We start from the raw sequence: 22940 nt of genomic DNA on the forward strand, positions 1-22940 counted from the left end.
CTTTGAATCAAGCGTCCATCCGAGTATGTCATGAAGTAGAAGTATGCCTGACAATGTTGAACATAAACAAGACCGACTTCTTCTGAGATTGAAGAACAGCATACCTGTAGGTATACACCTCCCAAGAGTCTATGATTTTTGAGTTAGTAATAGGCAACGTAGCGAGAGCGTGCATAGATATTACATGGCGGAAACAACAGTCCCAACTAGTAAGGCGCCGAAGGTATTGTTGAGGTTTATTAAGTCAGAGAAGCGAGTCATGGTTAATAACTCAGGATAGAAAGCCGCCCTATTAAATGCACGTAACTGTCTTATCTTTATAGCGCTAGAAATCGCAGTGAGTAGGGTTCGTACAATCATTAGCGAGATTGACAGAGTGTGAAAGTTGACGCTCATAGGCTCATTCAATTCTCCACTTTGTTGGCGTGGCTTCTGAAAGTAATGATCACAACAGTGGTCATCTGCCATGATTCAGGTCTTCGCTGTCTTGTCTCTACCACTCACGGACTGAGCGTTTGACGGGCTGTGAGACGATGAAGAAACATTTGGCTCAGAATCGTGGCATTTATCCTCATTACTCAGACTCGGACCTACAGTACACATAACGTTCTGCGATAGGCGCCGCTGAGGCCTAACTGTTTTAACAATCTTCGGTTTCTATGCCGTGGAAAGTAATCCAACACTGAACAAGTGATGTTTCAGCCTATGCGGTGGAGCGCATGTCACATCGAAGTTAAACTTCGTTTTTCCCATCGCAAAGAATAAGTAGCCTCGTAAGATTGCCACACACATTACATGTCATTGGTAGTCATGCGAATTCACATTCACTAAGAATGAAATACGGAGTATTAGTGGGACGGATGGGAGTCCCAAAATTATGAATTAACGAAGTACTCACTTTTTCCAAGCTCTATATCGTGGCTCCGAGAGGCAAATACATCTATCTCCCCACCTGATGCAGCGCTTCTGCTGACATAAAACACGGGATTTGTTGTATGCGTAGAAGGAGAAAATGAGCTAGAAATGATGTTGCTGCGTTGAATCTTTTTTGCTTGTCGTCGCGAATTGAAAGTTGCCAGCAGAGAGTTGCAATACACTAGCGGGGCGGTTAGAGCAGCTCATTAACAAATTGGTATTCGAGATCTTACGACCGGATAGTATTTGAGTGAAGGTGAAGAATAGAAAGTTTCTTGGACGAGCAATGATCTGGTGCGGTCATAAAATGTGAATTGATGTCTTACGGAAGCGATTGGAGCTTACCAAAGCCAGAGTAATTAAATCCACAGCGCTTCAGCAGTATTTCGCCATTTAAGTTTCCAATCGATAAGATTCAGTAGGTAGATGCTCACCTAGTTAATATACCATTGTTAATGGTGTATTTTATGAGACGGTTGATCATCTTATCCGTCCTAGTAATGCACTGAGATTTTCATCAGGGAAAGAAGCCGCGAGAATCGTTACCGTCTGGATCCAGTTCGCTTTTTGTGAAGGTAATAACTAAGCGTCAGAGCAATTGTGATGTCAATTGCCGCAGCTGATGATAGGATAGCTTTCCCGATTTTCTTCGAAATGAGTGTCGTGTCGCTTAATACCATATATATAACAGATCATCGCGGGGGTAATATTTACCTCTGGGAGTCCTGTAATCTTTTGCAAGTCGGGGACGCGAAAGCTAGCCATTTTGGTTAGATGATGTCTCAATCTTTACCTCCAACTTTTAGACTCACAGGTCGGCTACTAAAACTTTACGTACAATCAACACATGTCACGACAGAGCTCGAATTTGGGACTTACTCCAACCTAGACCTACCCGCATCCAGAGATTAAAATACTCTACGATAAAATTAAAGGATCTCACTGAAATGGCCGAGAGCGATGATGACCTAAAAACGCGCACAGTCACTGATTTAGGCCAGCATACAGTTAGAATGCCTACTCACAAGTACAAGTGGTAAAACAATTCTGTTATCGCTTACTTTGAACAAGTGAGTCGCTCGTTTGTCGTCCAAAATGTTAAGGAGACTTACGGAGATATATACGGTAGGCATAGGAAAGATGGACAATCAGAACAGTAACGCCCTGTTCACTCCACATTATATGAATGTAACATATGTGTGAAAAAGAGGATACGTGCTATACACCCGAAGGAAATCTACGTAAAAGGTCGTCAGAAGGGCTCTTCGTACAGAGGAGATGAAAAATTCATACATCAATTGACCTTTACCCCCGTGACGATCATACATCAGTACGGGAGCAGGAAGGCCATCGTGAAGCATACCAGACGCTGTTTTCCAAGGCAAAGGGGTTGAAATAGTTGACCACAAGATAGTGGTTCACAGCGTGAACATTGAGGGCAATATACAATGTTTCCAAGGCACTACCTACGAGTTTCAGTGTCCGCAATCAACGGATAGATCGGTAATACGCACACAAGCGACAAAACCTTTAAAATGAAGTGGTTCCAGTACAGTTCGGAAAAAGGCTTGGTCTACTAACCGTTATTCGAAGCAAAATCCCGTCGGTGTATGTCACAAAGTAGTAGTAGGCCTGGAAATTGGAAGAGAAACACACAAAAGATGTCGTCAGATATTGAAATGGACGACGAGTGACGCACCTGTAAGTAAACACCGCCCAAAAGCCTGTAATAGATTCAGCATTTTGAGACTGTAAACCGGTACAGCTTAATCATACACGGCGGTCACAACAGTTCCAATCATCAGAACCCCAAAGGTGTCATTAAGATTCACTATCTGAGAGACCAGGGACATGGCGATGATGAAGGGAAAAGGTAAAAGCGATACCATCTTTAAGAAAAGATATATGTACTTATCGAAACATTCCTAGACCCAAAAACAGATTTGATGCACCGCGATTCAACGAAGGACGACAACATTGACAGGTTTGATCAAAAGTAGGCTTTTTTTGCAGCCATCTGCATGGCCGCTATGTCTTGATTGTCGCTCCCGGGCCAATGACAGACTGCGCTCTTTATGATGGGGAAGAGAGAGCGATATAAGGAATTTCTGTTAAGCACATGAATAAAACCCCGTGCATTGCTCCCGTCGATGTGATAAATTGGAGCCATACCTTGGTCCGGACAACATAGGTTAGTCTCTGGCCAACTATCTTTATCTTCGCTCCTTGGAGACCGTAAAAGATGTATCAAATTGGACCCAGTTTGTTGAAGAACAAGTGATACCTTTGTATCCCACCGCAATACACGCTATTAGACTATTTCAGAGAGCATTTCCTATACAGGTAATTAATAGTGTAGAAAAGTAATGCTCACTCATGCGTTACGGTAGCACTATTGCTTGTTGCACGATGATACACCGAATCAAAAGAAAAAGAAAAATGCCTGACTGTGGTTGATAAATTTAAGCTCAGCTATGATCTCCGGTTTGACATTGCATTTGCATTGAAATTCCAAGTCGGCCAACCGTGCAGCATGTCTTTATTTTGACCTTTCAGATTTGAATCATTTTAAAGGATATGTAAAGTATACGTGTAGTTAAAAGCTACAACAAATGCAGACTTTACATTGAACCGAAGGCGTAAGCTTTCTGAAGGTACTACTTGCTTACGTAAAATGGCATGGACGATGGTGGCAACGTTTTCAGAACACACTACTTATACGACTACAACGTTCAAAATCTGTAATATTCAAGGAGTCGGCTTTGCTCGGAAAGGGGGGGCATTGCAATCACTTTCATTTCTGCCTTTAATCTTTCCTTCTAGTGCTAGACTATAAGCACAGTTACAAGTCCTGACGCGGTCCCAACATCGAATAGTCATCACCAGTGGATTCTGGACACGCAGAAATAATCGATTCGGGAGGTGGTGATTATGTCGACCCCAACGACCCAGAAACAGACACCCGTCCATCTGCATCCACTATCACCTGAAGAGGTTCCCTCCAAAGGACGGCGGATTCGCGGGCAGCAAACTGAAGTTCGACCGGGATCAACATATCATAGTCTGAAGGCACAATTAGAACAAGACCAGTCTGAATCGCCAAACTGGGATGGGAGCGTTCGAGGATATGGACAAGGAAAGACGGAAGGGCGGAACATTCCAGAGGGTAGCTGGCGGAAGACAGACAAGTTGCCCCCACTGTTCGTCGTCGGATCTCCTCACGATACTCATAGCCCCGAAGTCGTCATAACGACCGAATCAGAGCTTCAAGGCGTCGACTCTGCGATCTCAAACCACATTCTCGCGACTAAGTGGCATACGTATTCTGACGAAGCTATTCAAGCCACAATTTCCAAGCTTAGTGCTGCAGACTCGCCAGCAGATGCATCGAACCATCCATACCATACAACTCTGCGTGTATTATCTTCCGCGGTATACAACCTGTCGCGGGCTAGGTTGGAGCTGGAGGAGGCCAGGAGGACACTTCAAGACAAGGAAATTGCCAAAAGAAAACGAGCTGACGAATTGCTGAAGGAACTCAAACCTTCTGAGCAGGAGGTCGCGCGACGCGTCGTACAACTGTTATTCACTGACGACGATGAAAGTGAGCATCGCGTACATAGAAAGCAAAGTGTCATGGTAAGTGATTCGTTAATTTTTGTACAATTTGACTTGATAATGTCTGCAGTCGCTGTCAGAATCTCTCGCAGAAGCTGTTGCTGACGAGGTATCAATGTCGCGTAGCCCACCTGAAGCTCCACACCCACTCACTCCAATGTCTGAAGAGACACCTGCAATGCTTGAAGCCAGTGTAGTTGAAGAACGCGTTGAACCGGAATCATCCCGTGAGGATGATACATCTGGAGAACCCACGTTAGTACCACAGAAATTGCGACAAGAGCGTCCTTCAATTGGAGATTGGATGGGTACTTGGTGGGGTAAGAAAGGCGAACGTCCTCCTGGTGACAAGGATCCCCCGTTAGAAGTGCCCCCCAAAAAGCAAACGCGGCGAAGATCTGCCAGGAGTGTATTCGGCACTCTTGGAATATCAATGTTGAACCCTCCACCCCTTTCATCCTCCAAGAAACAGCCCACTTTGATAGTGAACGACACATCAGATGCAGCTTCTATTCACTCGAACAAGTCAGCCAAATCCTCACATACAAACATTGGGTCTTCGGTATCTGCAGCTGCCTCAGCCATTTCCTCTCCAATACAAACCTCTTTTGCACCTTCTCCTGCTGCACCATTGATATCCACGGTGTTCGAAAGTCTTATTTCTACACAAACCTTGTCGAAGGATCCTTCGTTACAGAGCAATGATTCACCTGCCATCCTTTCGCAGGGATCCTCGCTTCGAGCGATCGCCAATGCTACCCGAGTCATGAGTTCCGATCCCAATAGCATCCTCGCCGACCAGGGAAGGGAAACGAGTCCTTTGATAGCGAGACTCGCCATGGAACTTGTCAGGAACGCACGCGACGAAGGAATCACATTTCGGGAACGCCCCAAAGATCGGAAAGAGTTCAAATCTGATCAGGCTACTACCGACGGCGCTGAGCGATCTGGCGCAGTTGGTACCATGTCACCTAATCTGGGGTCTACGGATGCAACCATGAGCCTCAATCGCACCCTGGCTGGCACACATTCAGACACAAAGAAGACTAAGCCATCAAGGACTGCTAGCCTTATTCCGGCCACGACGCCTTTTGCTTCCCCTCTCTTCGGTTCATTCATGGGTCAGCAATCTAAGAAACCTTCCAACCTTCACGATAAAGGTTATTCAAACGAACAATCTTCATCCCCTGGACAAAGGATCGGTAGCAATGTGCTGCCATCAAATGCTGCCCCTATAAGGAAGAAGCCGGCGTCGGTTCCACTAGAGTCCATTATCCCAGCAACATCCAAACCTCCTACACAATATCTCTCACGGACATATACTCCCTTGACAGCTCGCGATTTCCGATTCACCATTCCTTTACCCCAGTCGGCATCGCGGTATACTGTTTATCATGATGACAAGAACAAACGACCGTTGACCGACCAATATGGGTTCATGTACGACGTATCACAGTACGATCTCCTTTTGCTCATTCGTGCTAGGGAATGTGGAAACACCGCGCCTGCTTGTTTGACGGGTGTCAAGATCGCAGACCGCGAAGAAGACAACAGCTGGCCGGACGACGAAGAGGATGATCAAGGCGAAGCGAAGGACACCATTGACATTGTGAAAGGGAGCTGCCCCTGCAATGGCGAGCTGGACGTTCCAAACAGCAGCAAATCCGACAGATTGTCGCAGGCCACACCGGGCGATTCCAATTCTGTCAGCATCAAATCTCGCTCGTCGTCAAAGAGCCGACGGCGTTCATCTGTTGTCCCGTCTGGCGCGGCCATTTCAAATATGGGGACGGCGATGGCATCCGTGCTATCGGTCAATCCTGACACACCGCGCCACGCTTGCGCGAACACCATGCGGCACTTGCTCAACCAGCTAACTGAGATACATGATCAGAAACAAGCCGCGCAGCGCAAGGAGTGGGACGCGTTCGTGAAGCAGAGGAGCAAAGTCAAGCACCTCAAAGCCAATAACAACGCTGCGTTATCCTCATCTGTGGCTGCTGGTGCTGGAGCGGCTGCGGCGATTCTGGGGCTGGGTACAGCGATTGAAGAGGATGAACTGGTGCATAGTGAAGGGCTCATTGGATTCGCGCAGTTGGGTTTGTCTTCGAACAAGGATGAAAGAAAAGAATTTGATCGGCTTGTACGGACCGGTATTCCGTTGGTGTATCGCTCCAAGGTCTGGATGGAATGTAGTGGTGCTTTGGAGATGAGAGAACCTGGCTTATTCCAGGACCTTCTTGCGGAAGCCGATGGCCCCGACAGCGTGGTGGGCGAGATTGAGAAGGATGTGGGGCGTACCATGCCGCTCAATATATTCTTTGGAGGGGATGGTGCAGGAGTTGATAAACTACGTCGAGTGCTGATTGCTTATAGTCGGTCTGTAATTTTTTTTCTTTTTTCCGAGTGACATGAACTGACTGGTATTTATTTAGGCGGAATCCCTCCGTTGGATACTGTCAGGGCATGAATCTTATCACGTCAACCCTTCTGCTTGTTCATGCAGATGAAGAGGAGGCGTTTTGGATGCTGACCGCCATTGTTGAACGAATCCTGCCGGAAGACTTCTTTTCACCATCTCTCCTTCCGTCTCGGGCATGTCCTCTTGTACTACTTGACTATGTCCAAGAATACACCCCGAAACTACATGCTCATCTGAATGACCTTGGGGTCGATCTCGCAGCAATCTGTTTCTCATGGTTCCTTTCCCTCTTTACCGACTGCTTGCCTGTCGAGGTACGCTCTTCACTTCTAGTGCTACTTTATCTTACACATTTAACCTCCCTTTTATTTAGACTTTGTTCAGAGTTTGGGATGTGTTCCTTGTAGACGGTCCGGATGTTCTCTTCCGCGTCGCACTTGGCATTCTGCGAAATAATGAGGGCGAGCTTCTTCGTTGCGAATCCATTCCTGCGGTATATGTTGCATTAGAAAATTTACCTACCAGGATGTGGGAAGCAGATAAACTTCTTCAGGTATCGAATGTCTTTTCTGCATTTTATATCTCCTTTTTTGTACTCAATCAATCGTGTTTTCAGTTGGAATATGACCTCCGACCGTCATTACTTCATGCACAGATCCTCAGTAAACGAGAGGCACATGTGGCAGCACTGAAGAAGCTCATATCATAAAATGTCAGTGATCATGCTAAATTATCATTTTGTACGGTTAATCGCTATTGTTACGGTATAATTGTAGTGATTGTGTAATTAAAATATAATAAGAGGTGGGACTTATATTCTCACCAGATGTATGTGATATCTGACCCGAGATAGCAGGAACTATCATCAGTTAGTGTTTAGGTCAAAATCTACTCAAGGTACCGAGGTAAACTAGCTGTCGCGCCTTGCGACAACTTCGTCCAAACTGGAACTCTAGCTCCGCGCATGATTATCAAATTACATCACAGGTGACCGAAGTATCTCTGCCGCTATAGTCTTCTGAGCAAGTATCACACTTCGGTTGAGCTGGTCACAGAACCCTTGACCGTTTAGTTAAATCTTTTAATAAGGTGCGTTAGATTAGATTTGTGATTATTATAAGGATTACAAATGAGTATATTAGTGCCTATTTCGTGGAGGCGTACTGGCACTCTTCGCTCACAATATGTATGTATTTTCGTTGGAGGCAAAAATATGCTGACCATATGACCAATCAATAGCGGTTCCCTTGCCTTGATACTCACATTACCGAATCAAATGGCTAGGTTCTGGTAGCCAAATTACTATGGCACACATCATTGTCATGCCCTGAGAACAGACGACGTTTTGAATGATGTCCTTATCGATCACAGCTTCGTTGTCAAACATGAACATCCTATACTTAGGTGCAGAACTCTGGTCCCCACGCAGCTGTTATCCCAAAAGCATTGTTAGTTTAATAGGGATGCATACCTGGGTTGATGCTGTAGTTTATTTCTTGGGACTCAACTTCGGCGTGGCATCTCTAAACTTTCATCGGCACTTCAACCGACCTCTGACAACATCGTGTGTAAAATTATAGAGCACGGGCTTCCCGCCCTACGAAGATAGATTTCACCGGAGCCCCCCCATCAAAGGCACTGCTTTCCCATTGACAAAAAGCTTCTGTTGAAGAACGACCCAGTTGTCATTTACTTTCACTGACAACCAGATATGTCCTCCACGGTAGCTCGCAGTATGGCAATAGAAGACCACCTGTAATTGCCTTCCACTTACATTGTTGATTCATACTGTTAACCTGACTAAACATGTAGACCGGCTACATTGGTAGAAACCAAGGCTCAGATTGACAACATCACCATGAACTGACGGAGCTTTGCAGTTTGTATCACTGTTATTAAACTCAGGGGGGTTTGGTGTCTTGAGTAACCAGCTCTGTATGTATGGCTTGTTTGCTTTGGATGTATCGAGGATCTGATAACATTAGCAATATCATCAAGATTTCTACACCTCCACCTTTCAGCGTGAAAGTCCATACCTCAAAGCGATAGTCTATTCCGTGTATCTATTAGAGTTGACTCAAACAGCTCTCATCTCAAGGACTTCATTCCATACCTTTACCTATGGTTTCCTAGATACGGACGCAATAGACAACATCTATGACCATTGGTTTTCTATACCAGTGATTGGAGCATTAGGTATGGGGTCCTTATCCTCGTTATTTTATTTCCATCCCCAAGCATACATTCTAGTTGCTTGCATGGTCCAGATGTTCTACGCCTATCGCATTTTCCGTCTCACTCGATGTTTCCGCCATAATCACAGGATCCTTATTTGCATTGTATCGTCCATAATTATCGTGAGTTTTATTCAATTTATATATTACTTATCATGAGCAAACCATTGCTGTAGTTATCGCTGGCACAGTTGGTTGGTGGGATCGCTCTCGGTATTGAGATGGCCAAGTCGAAATTCTTTAGCAAGATTGTAACGAACGCCAGCAGGACATCTTCCATGGTAAGAATTCTATTTTTGGGCATTATTTCCATTGAACGCGAGTTAAACAGCTTTGGCTTGGGGGAGAGGTCGTATGTGACATATGCATTGCAGTCTGCATGTTCCATCTAGTGAGTCATCGCCTCAAAGCTAGAAATAGTAAATATTTAAATCGTACGACTTCAGCTACGTCGCGCTAAGGTTGAAAAGACGGGCAGCACACGGAATCATGCTCAACGTATCATTAAATTGACCGTTGAAACCGGCGGAATGACGGGTCAGTCCAAAACTCCAAGTTCTCGATTCAAGACCATGTTAATGTACCTTGCTCATGCATACAGCTACCGTTGCTCTTCTCGATGTACTGTTGATCCTCATTCATCGGGGTGCCAAGTATGATTACCAGCCAACTACAGCTGCTGTCTCCAAACTATATTCGAATACCCTTTTGCTTTCGCTGAACAGCCGAGTCAACCCATCGCCTCAACCTCTGTTGCTAGGTCCACGTAGCTACTCAACTCCAGTCAGCTTCTGTGAAACAAGCTGCCACCACACAACGACGGACAACCTCTTTGGAAGTCGTTCCGCTAACACCAACTCAACGCTTCAAAGCCGGAGGTAGAGACTTTCAATTAATGTGGATGACTAATGTGTATCCAAAGCACTAATTTCGCTCGGGATCTCCTCGCCCATTGTATTACATGTGTAGAGTGGTTTACCATAGTTTGGAATTCCACTAGTCCTGCTCTCTACAAATATCCTCCCGGTATCCCATAAATCATGTGGAGAAACGGGAAGCTCTGGAATAACACCTTCTACTACCAGAAGCTAAGATTGCTGATCAGCATGATATCACCCGTACAATAAGAGTCATCATCACCGTTAGGGCATCACAAACCCAATGGCGGCAACGCCATTTTTCTTCCTCTGCTTCTTCCTGACTTGGGACGCGCACTCTTCGCAGAATTTCCTCGATGTCTTTTGGCCCGAATTTTGGTGGCACTTTTCCGAGAAGCATGCAACCAGCTCGTCTAGGGGTCCGACATGAGGCAGGTATGCACTCAAACTTCCAGATGCCTCCGTCGGTAATCCGATTCACTGCGTGGTATATTGTGGCAGTTCTTTTATCATTCTTGGGATTCTTGGGAGTTAGAAATAGGCCGACATGATATTTTCCTGGATTTTCCAGCGTTGCTTGTCGCCACCAATAACCAAGGTAGAGGCGCATCTTGTTCCGTGAGGCCACCATAATCCCCGTAGCCAGCTGGCACTTGCAGGAGTTTGTGTTGTCAAAGTATCGTACCTTTCTCTGTAAGACAGCGTAGATACTAGGAATATGCAGATAAAATTGCTTTTCAGGGTTGCTACAATCTATCTGCGAATCCTTGTAACGAGATTGGTCGTGGTTATGGTGTCACCACTTTTCAGAAACCGGGCACGAAGTGGGTTTTTTTTTAAATCGCCGACTCAAATTGGACCAGCGCTACCCTCAGGCCTTCAGCGCTCAGCTTCAGGAACCACATTCTAATAAAATAACTTAATGTTCACTTTGGACAAAATTGAGTCCATATAAACATCTCTGCCCAATGGCTCCACCAAATTAAGGAATTTATCGGGTCAAGGAAGAATCACTGTTCAAGGAACCGAACTCTACAGCCACCCTCAGAATTGTTCCGGCGGTGTGGCATCCTCTGACAATCACGATTGTATTCATTCGTATCAATTCTTACAGCCCATGGGAGGATCACGCAGCTTTTAACCAGACGACAATACGGTTGGCAGATGCTTGTCTCTTACATCTTCTGGTCAAAGGATTATGGATCTGTTATGATAGCGGTGGCAAGGCTGAACCCTCTGGAAATTTGGAAATTTGCGGTGCTGCAGTGATCGCCTATTGGATATCATGGTATGCATCATAAGTTAGAAAGATAGATTGGACACTGGCTGTTTGGCGATAAAAACTGATCGTACCAGGCCACACAAGTTTTATGAAATCTCTCTGCCACAGTGCAGTTGATAATGCTGCAACTTTTTTGCTACGAAAACCTGGACTTTAAGATAGCTATGTTACATGGAAGTGGTGAGATCTCTTTCAGAAACTGTCGAAATACAAAATTCCCAAAAGCCAGAAATTGATTGGTGCGGCAATGTCGGCACGCCGAGTGGAACGAACATCACGTGAAAATCCGGCCACCAGAAACCGGGGGGACCGAGCGGAGTTTGAGAGGGAAATACGCACCCCGACGTTTACCGCGACCACCATCTATTTCATCGTCAAACATGATGTCGACAAGAGTTCTAGGACTTGGACCAGCGCTTAGGAAGGCTGCATTTCTTCCCAATGCTGGTGTGTTTTTTCGTTACGTTCATACTGCTTTGCGCAACTGATCCCAGTTCTGAAACAACAGCGCGTAGCCAAGTGATGCTTCGGAATGTCGTCGCGAAACGGTTAGTAGAGTAGAAGGTCTTTCAAAAGGGACCCGAGCTGATAACATTCATAGTTCTATTCAAATCCAATCCCTCACCCCCTCGGCTGGCCAGGAAATTCTCAATAAGCAGCGTGTTGTTCGCCCCAGCTCTCCCCATTTCACCATTTACCAGCCTCAGTTAACATGGGTTGCATCTATCTTCAATCGCGTCACTGGTGTTGCTCTTAGCGTTTGTGCGTAGCGATGTTATTTTAATCGAAATCGCCATCCTGATTCCATGCAGTGTTGTACGGCTTCTCCATCGCATACCTTGTTGCGCCTGGTACATTCTCCAGCGAGAATGTCATCCAAGTGGTCGCTGGCCTTCCAGAAGGCGTAAAATATGCTGGAAAGGCTGTTCTTGCTGCTCCATTTGCATTCCACTCTCTCAATGGAATTCGCCACTTAAGCTGGGATTCGATCAAATGTGCGTCTCTGTTTGTGATTCGCTAATGGATGAATGTCTGACAGCCTTCCAGTCCTCAGCCTCAAGGGCGCATATGTGTCGGGTTACATCGTGCTGGGGGCAAGTGCTATATCAACTGTTGCCCTGACGTTGATGAAATAGATCTCAGTTGTATTCCACCTTCTAATACCAAGATTTCTTTGTGGTCCTATTGTAAGCCTATAAAGCTCTGATCACTGACGTATGACCGCGCTAGAATATTCTATACACGTTCCTCCCCAAGAATCCTTAAGCACAATCAGTTCCATGGACCATCCCAGCTTCTCCAAAACCTTTTGCACATCGATTGCTCGCCGTGTGTAACAACTAATCTTCGGTACTCCAGGTGCAGACAACACTTTCTCCACAAGCCATTGAGCCATGTTATGATCTACGATGGATAATTTTTGGATGTTCCACTGCTCTTCAGCACTTTGAGCTGACCTCCTCAAGAAGTCCTTCAACAACTCCCAGCTTTGTTTTCTCGTATCAAAGCATTGTATCTCGAGGTGGGTCAACGCAGGGAGAATGAAAAATTGGAGAATGGGTATGCAATCGCCTACGACCCCGCCCATGCCGACACTCAATCTCCGCAGGTTTGGAAGCATACGACGCTGCGGTGGTGGAAGGGTGCCCAAGCCACCTGACATGAGCTCTCGATATACAGCTTCCAGTTGGAGTTCATGTTCTTTATATGCCACACAGTCCGTTGTGATACACGCTAGAGCGATGTTTTCTGCCCTGAGGCAACTTCTCAAAAACTCGATACCCTGATCCATAGTCAGACCCATATTAAGATGTATCTCTCTCAGACTTCCCCACAGGCTATGGGTGGTCATACTCTCCACTGGAATACATTCCCATGTCAACCTTTGCAGCGTGAAGGTAGGCGACTCCATCACCGTTTGGAGATAGTCCAGGATTTTTGTGGGAAGCTCCTGTGCGTCACGGACGACGACCGTGATTGACAGATTCTCCAGCATTGACGCATTTGTCAGCGGAAGCTCAAGGAAATCGAATACTGTCTGCCTGTCCAACTCAATGTCTATGCGCTTCCAGTAGCAAATATTCGACGCGAGGATGGTCCAAGGTCGTAGATCAGTGGAACTGCGACGGCGAGAATTGGGCGTCAATGAATGAACGGCCTGAATGCGGAGGTTTAGGCCTGACGATGGTCTTGCCCTGTCGAGCCACAGGAGAAGAATTTCCTGACGTGTATTATTCTTCACGTAAATATTCGACCATATCTTGGGCAGGGAAAGGGCAAGTTCTCTCCAGCGTTTGTTTACTTAGCTCAGGACAAGAGGTGTGGCACTTGGGTAAATGGATACAAACGGCGATAAGGGATGGTAGCTTGAAGCCACACACTGGATGAATATCGATGCAAGAATTATTTCTGGAAGTGTCCCGGTATAATCAACGCCGCGCTCTATTAATCGATGGGAGATGAATAATGTTTTCAGGACATCGACGTGCTGAAGGTCTGCAGGGAACGTACCAACACCATCTCCTACCATACTGTCGTCGTTATGTGCGGTATTGAAAGGAAAGCATAAAAGATTCCAGAACATCCTAAAAAATTGGGCAATGAGAATGGCCATCTGCAGTTGTCTCGACTGGTTGAAGCAAGGGAAACAATGACAACGACCAAAAGGAAAGAAAAGTCAGTAATCAGTCTTCTGATATACAGGCTTATCTTTATTTAATACTGTCTTTTGGTTGCATCATGATCACTGTTGTTTCCAAGAAACAAGCTTAGAATGTCAGCCTTATATGCTACTCTTATGCATAAACGCCCGGCAGGTTGTCCAACGGCGGGCGTGATGTGGCATACTTGTGGGAAACTGCCAGCGAACTGCCGTAGATTATCAGACTCGAACCCGTTCTCCGCAGGTAAAATAGCTGGCGCCCTCTTGATGAGATCATTAACCTGGAAATATTAGGAGGGAGGACGCCAGCTATTTCACTTAGGGAGGGTTTAACCGTGAGCGAGTACCAAGATACCAAGCCCGACACAACACACTGTCTCAACAATCCTGCATCTCAGTGAGCAGGGCCCGTGGCAGGATCGGCTTTGTGTTTTCACGGCACGCCACTATGTTCTTAATTTTTATTGATGTTTCTTGGTCATTAGGTGCAAAATGTAAGTGCCATTAAGTTATATCGAGGTTCCGTGCTTACAACGGCCAATCAGTTCTTGGAAGCCCGATTAGGACACAAGCTGCCCTTATTTGGATTCTGTTCCGAAAGTGGACCCGACCCGGTCAAGTCACAATGAAAATCCCAGTGCGGCATACCTTCAAGGGAACTCGAAGAATGAAAGGCCACAAAAAATACGTGCCACTACCTGTATTGCGGAAGAGCATGTTGAATCCCTGTGAAGACAATGAATGACGTTCAAAAAAGGAAGTATTGAGCATCTCAGTCATATAAGAAAACGCCGTCTTAAGCAACAATCCGTCCCCCGTAGGGTTTCTACACACTAACTTTGGACATCACAGACCTTTCAAGTCGCTATAGAATTCACCTTTTGGAATCCATGATGTCTTCAGTTGCGGGGATGCGGCTTTATCTTGCTTACTGGAGAAGACTTCCAAATTCCAATACGAGTTTAAAGGCCACACCCACCCCAAGTTATCATGTCGGACTATTGCTTTGTCCGAAAAATCCATCCAATAATGACGACAGGGCAGCCACGGTATTTCATGCAACTAACAAGGTCACCGCCGAATCGGGAGGTGTAGAATCCTGGACCTTTGAGGCAGGGAGATCTTTTCCCCGCACTCAAAATCTTGCAGGATGTATGCTACTTGGGACCCTTTCATCCGATGTCAGTGAGACGGCAATAAGGAGAATTCTTAGCGGCGTTAATATTCCGGGACTGAAGGAAGCAGAGAGGCGTGGGTGGCGGTGTAACCACTGGATATTAGATGCTCTGAAGGTGCGTCTATCGAACCTCGGACTGAGGGTTTTCTTTATATCTAATCTCTGTCTACGTTCGATAAAGACTTTAGAACGAAATCGAATTATTCCACACCTTCCGGGAAGTCCCGAGAATATTTGGAAGACGGGAAGAGACTTTGTTCATCAAATGACTGATGGAGGACAATTGTATCACCGTCACCCTATTTGCGTCTGTAATGCGTATGGCCAAAGTATTGAGAGTGAAATAGGTCCTATATGATACACTCCCGGCTTTTACAGCTTCATCTTTTGACTTAAATTTTAGATTAGATACCTGAGAACCATAACTGGTTTTCGTCAATATGCAGAACCTTCAAACAGTCCATGGTCCTTACGGGTTGCGGCTTGACCGCCAGACTATTAATACATGTGGATACTTTATGTCATGAGGATCTCGTTGATGGATTTGGACAGTGAGGGTCCTTGAACTAAAATAGACCAGCGGCAGAGAGCCATAAAGTCACGCAGGCCACCTAAGTTGACATTCGGAGTCAACCTTGACGTCTTTTGACGTTGACTAGGGTTTGCTTTCCCGCCATAGTCCCTCAATCCTCTTTGAATCACCATCTGGCACGTTCTATGCAAATTCTCCTGGATGTTTCTCAGTCTATTTCTGTGGAAGAAAAGTGAGTACAATCAACTGGAACCCTCAGTAAAATTCCAGGCTGGCGTGGCCGCTCACAGTTGTATTCAGTGCACGGACATTGGTAATGCATTGTGCGTTGTCACTGCAAGTCCGCAAGACTGATGGGCTGGAAAGCTGTTAGGGATGCTTTTCAATGCAGCGGGACTTGGCGTACTCTCTGTTCAGCTTTGTAAGAGCCTGTTTCCCAACCGCTTGTGATTTGAAACGATATATTTTCACATTTACAGGCATTTACTATCTTTCATTCCCACAAGATTCCGTTCGATTTAAAACGCTTGTTTACACCGTTTATATGGCGGAACTGGCTCAGACAGTGCTCTTATGCAATTCTTTGTTCCGTTCATTCGTATATGGGTTCTTTGAGCACAGTATTCTAGATCGAATCGGAGACCTTTGGTTTTCCATCCCAGTATTGGGAGGCATAGGTCAGTCTACATCTATCAGAGATCCATGGAATGCATAACCAGTTACAAACTCTTCTCTATTTAGTTTCCTTTCTGGTCCAAGTATTTTATGCTTATAGAATCGTTGCGTTGGGAAGTATACGGCGGAATGCAGGGGTCAAAATTGTGGCAACAATTGTAACCATGGTCAGTGTTTAACTCAAATGATAAATCAACCTATACTCAGTCATGATTATTGCACTTCAGTTTGCAATCATTCAACTGGGAGGAGGTTTGGCCCTTGGCATACTTCTGAAGGAAGCTGTCACCTTTAGCCGCATTAAGAACACCAAAGTCCGAGTTTCCGCAGCGGTGATTTCTGTTTTTTTGGGCAAGGGGATTCATACTAATTCATACATACCTTTTAAATAGGCATGGTACGCAGGGGAAGCAATTGGCGATATCCTGATTGCAATTTTTATGACTCTTATTGTAGGTATAGTTATCCCAGCGCTAACGACTTAATGCTACTCATTCCTGTCTCTGGAACACAAGCTTCTTCGAACAGGTAGTGAAGGCACCAAGAGTACCAGAAAGCTTACTCGAAAACTCATACGATTGACGATTGAGACTGGGACGTTGACCGGTATGCTTCCCTTGACAGTGAGATATATATGTGGCATTCTCACCATCAGGCCGACAGCAACAATGGCAATAGTCACCATCATTCTCGTCATGTTTGGCGGCTCGTACTACCAAGTGACCGCTGGCGTCGTTTCTAAATTATACTCCAACACCTTGCTCGCTTCATTGAACGGAAGAACAGAGGCGGCAATAGGATTGCAGGATGATTGCTATGATGCAGGTCCTAATAGCATGTCCATATCTTTCGAACTTCCGACGATTTATCAATCGGCCGTCGGAAATGGAATTGACATGGACTGCGATGACAATAGAGCTCCAACGCGGAGTGCAGCACCGAAACTTAAAAGAAAAGTAAAATAGAGTTAAAATAACACATGTCAGCAAAACTAAAAAGACTAGAAAATTTTTTATGAGGAGAGCACCTGAGTGGGTTTCATTGACGCCGTTGTCACGTTTAGAATTCAAGCGTCATTGTCCGGTGTTGCTGCTGCAGGAACAAATTGCGAACACCTTCGTGAATCTGGGTTTGAAAGTCGAAATTGATTCCGGCCTGTTGCGGCAACAAGTTGCCCAACAAACCACCTTATCATTTGTTCAACTTCCTCAGACCTGAAGTTTAACTGGCAGTCCGAATGTCGGTCAAGCACAGAGAGAGAGTCATAACAAGTCGTCTATTCTGGTCGGCGATGATAATAGTACAGCCACCATACTCCACCTACTAGGAATATACACCATCCTCCAGCACCATGCAGCCAGTACGGCAGCTTTTCGTAGGGCTCGACGCCCGGCGGCGGCTTCGTCAGAGGTACTACGAACAAGAAGACATTGGCGATGCCGAAGAGAAGGGTGGGTAAAATCAGGCTGGGTGTAGGCTTAAATACAATGGTCGATTTGGTCGTATGATCGTCAGTGTCGTGATGTTGTTTGTCTATGGTTACAGTGCGTCGTAGTGAAAGGTATAAAAGTCCGAAGGATATAATCGTGTTGATAACGGAAAGGGGGTATGAACACTGGAAAAGCAACGTTGAGGCGGTCAAAACATGAAAAATCAAGTCAAACTTACAAGATTGAGAACAAAATTGTACGCGTCTCCAGGAGGCATATTGAAAATAACAAGGTTACAGACAGCCCAGTCTATCCAGGAAAACAAATAAATATCTCGAGGTGGGAATAATATTTCTGCACTCACGTAGACTCAGGCCGGCCAAGGGAGCTTTCGCTGGCCAGCTTGACGCCCAGAACTTGCTAAATGGAAGGATCCCTTCAGCACCAAGGGTCTGATTTACGCGGCCCTGCGAGAAAGACTGCAAATAACAACGTCAGCATATGTATCCATACAACCAACCAGATGATACAAACCACTGAAAGAACATTTCCCAATGCAGACATCGCAATGAAGATGTTCAAGATTCTCTCAGTGCTAGGTCCCCAGACGTTGCGAAAGAGAAGGGCAGCCACAAGTCTGCCAGAGCCTGTGATCTCCTCCTTGCTGGCCGCCGCAAAATAAGCAATGTTGCAAAAGAGGTAAAATACAGTCACAGTGACGATGGCGAGAGGGCCAGCAATACGAAGAGTTCGTGCGGGATCACGCATCTCTGCCAAAGCATAATTGGCGTTGCTGAATCCAATATAAGACCATATTACCTGTTCGCCGTCAAATGAACATACACATCAAGTCATGAAAATGACGAAGACGTACGTTATACAAGCATGCACAGAGGACGTTTCGGCCGCCCCTCGAGCCTTCCCATATCTTTGCCCAACTATCAAAGTTCCCAGGCCGTACTACTCCTTCCTGCAGGTTGCCTCCCAGAGCAAAACAGCCCGCCATGACGACGACGAGTAGAATGCCAATTTTAAAGAATCCCAGGAGATTTTGTAGTCGAAGGCCGGAGGGAATATGAAGACCGTGCAGGAGCAAGACGCCTGTAAGGCATAGGAATGCGACCACTCTGACTGGCGAGAACACGGATGTGGATGCGGGGGCCGCTGGGGAGATCGATGCGACTGCATACTCCGCGAAGACTAGACAATTTCCTGCTGCGTAGGCTTTACCATGCGTAAATATAATATCGTTTGGCATATGGCGGCGGCGCTCACCAAGCAGAACCGCGTTGGCAGCATAAATCGACGTGATCAATCGCCTGGGCTTCGGAAACAAGTGTTCCAGATAGTTCTTTTCCCCGCCATTTTGGGGTAGAGCCTGTATTCGTGCGTTAGCTTTGATCCCCAAAGCAGATATACCGAGTCGTACAGTTCCCCAGATGATGTACACTTGCATACCCGCCGCTGCAATGACCGCTCCTATAATCCACATAACCCTGTGGTGACTGTGAGCTTCATCGATAACCGTAGACATTCAAACCTACAATGAGAGACCAACACTTCCACTGAAGCCCAATATTGTACTGGGAGTTGCAAATATTCTGTTCATCTTTCAGAAATAACGCTCCGTGTATCGTACGAACGGACTCACCCAGTGCCAATGATCCTGTTGAAGATAATGAATACAGCAGAAACAACTCCAATCTGTCTTTTCGGATGGTTCTCCGCCCTCGACTGAACCGACTCATCTGCTAGTGAGCCATATCCCTCCGTCTCCGAGTCTCTCAAAAGTGGCCATGAAGTATCCGAGCTGCTGCGAGGGTAGGAATTCGGGGATTGGCTCCGTGGCATTCAGGATGTGTTGGCAATCCACCGAATGAACTCGCAGGGAACGCAGTAGCTCTTGACAAGAAGCAATCGATGAATCATCCCAGGAATTCGGTTCAGCAAACATCGTGGACGACATGGTTGCGACGATTTACACGTAAATGGCGTCTTGATCACGCCGCCGCCGGAGCTGGGAATATGAACTTTCTGTTTTGATCCGAGATATTTGACTTCATTGATGGCTAAGCAACTGCTCGCACTGCTTGCCCGTGGGCTTAATGATACCTGAGAGGAGTAATTGAGTAGGAGGGATAGATATTAACGAAAAACAGTGTCGATTACTGGTGATATAGATGCCTACCTCAATGTACCTCAATAAACCCCTTTATTCCTCATCAACATCTGATACCTCTCTAGTTCATAAACGTAAGGCATGATGTAGTCCCCATCGCGGTCAATAAATGACCTGAATTCTTTCTGGTACATATCCTTGTGTAGATCCCGCAGAATTTTGTAGATATATAATTCTTTTTGTCGTCTGAAGTAAAGATCTGGGTGCTTGAGTTTAATGTCCTTGCTTTTATTGCGAACTTCGCGATCGTATTCCTTCAGTGTATGCTCCACGGATGCCCGACCCTTGAGCACAATTGAGATAAAATCTTTTGCTTGGGCTTGTAACTTTTTCTGCTGTAGAAACCAGAGAAAAATAAACGGATTGAGACGGAATTTGACTTGAGAGCTTTGGTATTCTCACCTCCGCATTTTCCGGTGGATCTTGAAAGTACATATCCATCCAGTCCCGAAGAAACGACCTAAACTCAGTTATCGGGTCGTGTTTGGATTTCCAACGCTGAGAATCTGGATAAATGGGAAGCTCCATTTGCAAATTTGCTTCGCGGTGATTTGGATATCCAGCAAAGAAGATAGAAGGTAGCTCAATACAGTCGCCCCAGGCGAGCTTGTAAGGGAATGTATGTTTCTGAGTGCGTTTTCATTATGTGCGCTTATAAGTGGCCGCAACATTGTGTCCTACGCTTCTTGTTCTCCTTTAATTGGAAGCTAATTTTTGTCGCCAGTAGTTTAAAGGGGCCCTTGTGAGGGTCAATCCAGACGTGTTACGATGCCAAGTTGGTCACGATCATGGAGTATTTTTTTGTTCAATTGATTCAGAATCCTTTGTTTTCATAAAAAAGGTATCACAGTAAGGTCGAAGCTTGTTTCTACCGGAACTTTGCGGTCAATTTAATCTTTTTGATTGAGGGGCTCCTAAGGGGGAAATGATCGAGACCGAGAGGCTTCATTAAGTTCTTGACTTGTTCAGTGTTCTTAACTTCCTGAGCGCTTATACCGGTGATCGCACTCTCACAGACTCAAAGTACTATTCCACTGCTTACATGCCCTCTATGCAAATTTCCGGGCTAATACCATTGTCCCGAGGCCTGTGAATATCCATTATCACGGCCGTCGGGGTCGACCAGAGAGGGTCTGCAAGATGTGAAGCTTATCTTATCGCCTCCTATCATAAGTGACGTCTTATCTCGTGGGCTAGACCAACCGCGGCTTCTCATTGCCCATCTTTGATGATCAGGATCTCCTACGCTGTCGCGCTTAAAACCAAGCTTTGTAGGGGTACCATCTCCCATTCACCTCCATCCTCCCACCATGTCAGTATCATCATCGACATCTAACTTGGGTGAGCTTTCTGCAGCTCGTTACGGCAAGACCAAAGTCAGGGTTTTCCGCATTGTGCGAGAAGGCAAATGGCATCACATTGTCGAGTACAATGTGCAGGCTCTTCTGGAGGGAGAGATCGCTGTAAGGTGAGCGGTGGGAAGAGATAGACAGCATCATTGCAGCACTGACTATAAGCCAGCTACTCGGAAGCTGATAACTCAGTGGTCGTTGCCACCGATTCCAGTGAGCATTGTTTATCCATATCACCTAAAGAATGCCTGCTGACGTCCAATAGTCAAGAACATCACATATTGTGCGTGAAGGTCGACCTCATTCTATCCATAAGCTCATCATAACTGGGTACCCATTGTAGACCTGGCTAAGATCTCCCCACACATCCTGAACGCCGAAAAATTCGCTCTCCATCTTGCAACTTTCTTCGTCTCCAAGTATGCTCATATCTCGAAGGCGTTTGTTGAGATCGAGCAGCTCCGATGGACGAGAATCCATGTTGCCGGCGAAGAATCTCCTGAAGGACACCCTCATTCCTTCTTCAGAGATGGAGACGACAAGCGCATCGTTAAAGTCGAGGTGAGTGAGGTTTTGTGTTTCTGGTTATAGGAACACATAGCACATACTAATTGTCTATTCAGGTTGATGGTAGTGCAGGAAAGGACAAACTTGTGGGCAAAGTGACCGCGGGTATCAATGATCTCCTGGGTAAGCGTCAAACCTGCAACCTAATTCATCACCCTGGAGCTCATTAAAATCACGTCAGTCCTGAAATCTACTGGATCCGCGTTCGAGAACTTCTACCGCGACGAATATACGACCCTTGTGGAGGTAAACGACCGCATCTTCTCCACCTCCGTCGACCTGTCGTACACCTTCACAAACATCCCTATTGCCGCCCCTACCGATGAGAAGAAACTGGACTTTGTGATTCCTGTCCAAAAGGGAGAGACTGGGTATGCAGGAAGTGTGTGGGACGAAGACGTGCCTGCTCGTGCTCGTGCAGCTACTCTCGAGACCTTTGCTGTTGATGAAAGTGCCAGTGTACAGGTAAGCTTTGGATGAACTATGTGCGGATCAGGCTTTAATGCTTTTTCGCAGGCTACATTGTATAAGATGGCCCAGCGCATCGTGGCTGAAAATGACTCTGTCCACTCAGTGACATATACCCTGCCCAACAAGCATTATATCCCCGTCGATATGAGGTACCTTGATGTCGATAACCTGACACCGTGAGTTATTTGCTTTGTTGGATTAAGTTGTGTGCTAATTTGTGTACAGATCGAAAGCGGAGGTGTTCGTCCCAATTGCTGCTCCAAGGTATGAACCTCTCTTGAATTATTGTAAACCAATTCCAACTGACTTGTCATCAGTGGCCTAATTTCTGCTACAATTACTCGAAAGTAAACAAATCACGATATACCGAAATTTGTATTTTTCTAATAGCTATATCTATAACACCGACCCTAAAGAGATTCTCTGCTCGAGTGATTGCAATTTTTGGCAACAACACGTGTTCAAACATCTGGTAGGTGACATCGTAGATCATCGCTTCATAACAACATAATCAACGCCAACTCCATGTATGTCATTGTATGATGT

At 45.8% G+C, this 22940-nt stretch overlaps 10 protein-coding genes across 10 annotated transcripts; 5 read left to right on the forward strand and 5 right to left on the reverse strand.

Moving 5' to 3' along the window:
• Positions 1–798: 798 nt before the first annotated feature.
• Positions 799–2768, reverse strand: JR316_0006449 (uncharacterized protein; the record flags this gene model as incomplete). The annotated part of the gene is made up of 13 exons (XM_047892195.1): positions 799–827; positions 899–1096; positions 1149–1206; positions 1261–1288; positions 1350–1409; positions 1462–1562; positions 1630–1672; positions 1833–1883; positions 2279–2377; positions 2430–2443; positions 2497–2547; positions 2615–2639; positions 2692–2768. 13 exons carry the CDS (start codon positions 2766–2768, stop codon positions 799–801), a joined length of 834 nt encoding a protein of 277 aa, XP_047749544.1.
• A 1078-nt stretch (positions 2769–3846) lies between these two features.
• Positions 3847–7664, forward strand: JR316_0006450 (TBC domain-containing protein C4G8.04; the record flags this gene model as incomplete). The annotated part of the gene is made up of 5 exons (XM_047892196.1): positions 3847–4554; positions 4604–6912; positions 6969–7269; positions 7329–7508; positions 7572–7664. 5 exons carry the CDS (start codon positions 3847–3849, stop codon positions 7662–7664), a joined length of 3591 nt encoding a protein of 1196 aa, XP_047749545.1.
• Positions 7665–9410: 1746 nt separating this feature from the next.
• JR316_0006451 (uncharacterized protein) lies at positions 9411–10071 on the forward strand (the record flags this gene model as incomplete). The annotated part of the gene is made up of 4 exons (XM_047892197.1): positions 9411–9470; positions 9521–9580; positions 9636–9726; positions 9791–10071. The coding sequence occupies 4 exons, from the start codon at positions 9411–9413 to the stop codon at positions 10069–10071; spliced, it is 492 nt and encodes a 163-aa protein (XP_047749546.1).
• Positions 10072–10094: 23 nt separating this feature from the next.
• JR316_0006452 (uncharacterized protein) lies at positions 10095–10698 on the reverse strand (the record flags this gene model as incomplete). Its single annotated transcript, XM_047892198.1, has 2 exons — positions 10095–10277; positions 10330–10698. 2 exons carry the CDS (start codon positions 10696–10698, stop codon positions 10095–10097), a joined length of 552 nt encoding a protein of 183 aa, XP_047749547.1.
• Positions 10699–11732: 1034 nt separating this feature from the next.
• JR316_0006453 (Succinate dehydrogenase cytochrome B subunit, mitochondrial) lies at positions 11733–12485 on the forward strand (the record flags this gene model as incomplete). The annotated part of the gene is made up of 5 exons (XM_047892199.1): positions 11733–11796; positions 11858–11897; positions 11951–12111; positions 12162–12344; positions 12397–12485. 5 exons carry the CDS (start codon positions 11733–11735, stop codon positions 12483–12485), a joined length of 537 nt encoding a protein of 178 aa, XP_047749548.1.
• A 71-nt stretch (positions 12486–12556) lies between these two features.
• JR316_0006454 (uncharacterized protein) lies at positions 12557–13963 on the reverse strand (the record flags this gene model as incomplete). The annotated part of the gene is made up of 3 exons (XM_047892200.1): positions 12557–13544; positions 13731–13791; positions 13861–13963. 3 exons carry the CDS (start codon positions 13961–13963, stop codon positions 12557–12559), a joined length of 1152 nt encoding a protein of 383 aa, XP_047749549.1.
• A 2132-nt stretch (positions 13964–16095) lies between these two features.
• JR316_0006455 (uncharacterized protein) lies at positions 16096–17360 on the forward strand (the record flags this gene model as incomplete). The annotated part of the gene is made up of 7 exons (XM_047892201.1): positions 16096–16141; positions 16200–16397; positions 16462–16562; positions 16623–16727; positions 16788–16847; positions 16911–17001; positions 17059–17360. The coding sequence occupies 7 exons, from the start codon at positions 16096–16098 to the stop codon at positions 17358–17360; spliced, it is 903 nt and encodes a 300-aa protein (XP_047749550.1).
• A 311-nt stretch (positions 17361–17671) lies between these two features.
• Positions 17672–19676, reverse strand: JR316_0006456 (High-affinity methionine permease; the record flags this gene model as incomplete). The annotated part of the gene is made up of 9 exons (XM_047892202.1): positions 17672–18010; positions 18064–18134; positions 18190–18304; positions 18360–18644; positions 18700–19049; positions 19101–19203; positions 19255–19321; positions 19370–19426; positions 19477–19676. The coding sequence occupies 9 exons, from the start codon at positions 19674–19676 to the stop codon at positions 17672–17674; spliced, it is 1587 nt and encodes a 528-aa protein (XP_047749551.1).
• A 348-nt stretch (positions 19677–20024) lies between these two features.
• Positions 20025–20439, reverse strand: JR316_0006457 (uncharacterized protein; the record flags this gene model as incomplete). Its single annotated transcript, XM_047892203.1, has 2 exons — positions 20025–20339; positions 20407–20439. The coding sequence occupies 2 exons, from the start codon at positions 20437–20439 to the stop codon at positions 20025–20027; spliced, it is 348 nt and encodes a 115-aa protein (XP_047749552.1).
• Positions 20440–21314: 875 nt separating this feature from the next.
• JR316_0006458 (Uricase) lies at positions 21315–22745 on the forward strand (the record flags this gene model as incomplete). The annotated part of the gene is made up of 9 exons (XM_047892204.1): positions 21315–21472; positions 21526–21569; positions 21622–21639; positions 21700–21917; positions 21980–22046; positions 22105–22388; positions 22440–22570; positions 22620–22658; positions 22712–22745. 9 exons carry the CDS (start codon positions 21315–21317, stop codon positions 22743–22745), a joined length of 993 nt encoding a protein of 330 aa, XP_047749553.1.
• Positions 22746–22940: the final 195 nt, after the last annotated feature.

This window comes from Psilocybe cubensis, chromosome 5 (assembly GCF_017499595.1).
Source record: "Psilocybe cubensis strain MGC-MH-2018 chromosome 5, whole genome shotgun sequence".
NCBI classification, from domain to species: Eukaryota; Fungi; Basidiomycota; class Agaricomycetes; order Agaricales; family Agrocybaceae; genus Psilocybe; species Psilocybe cubensis.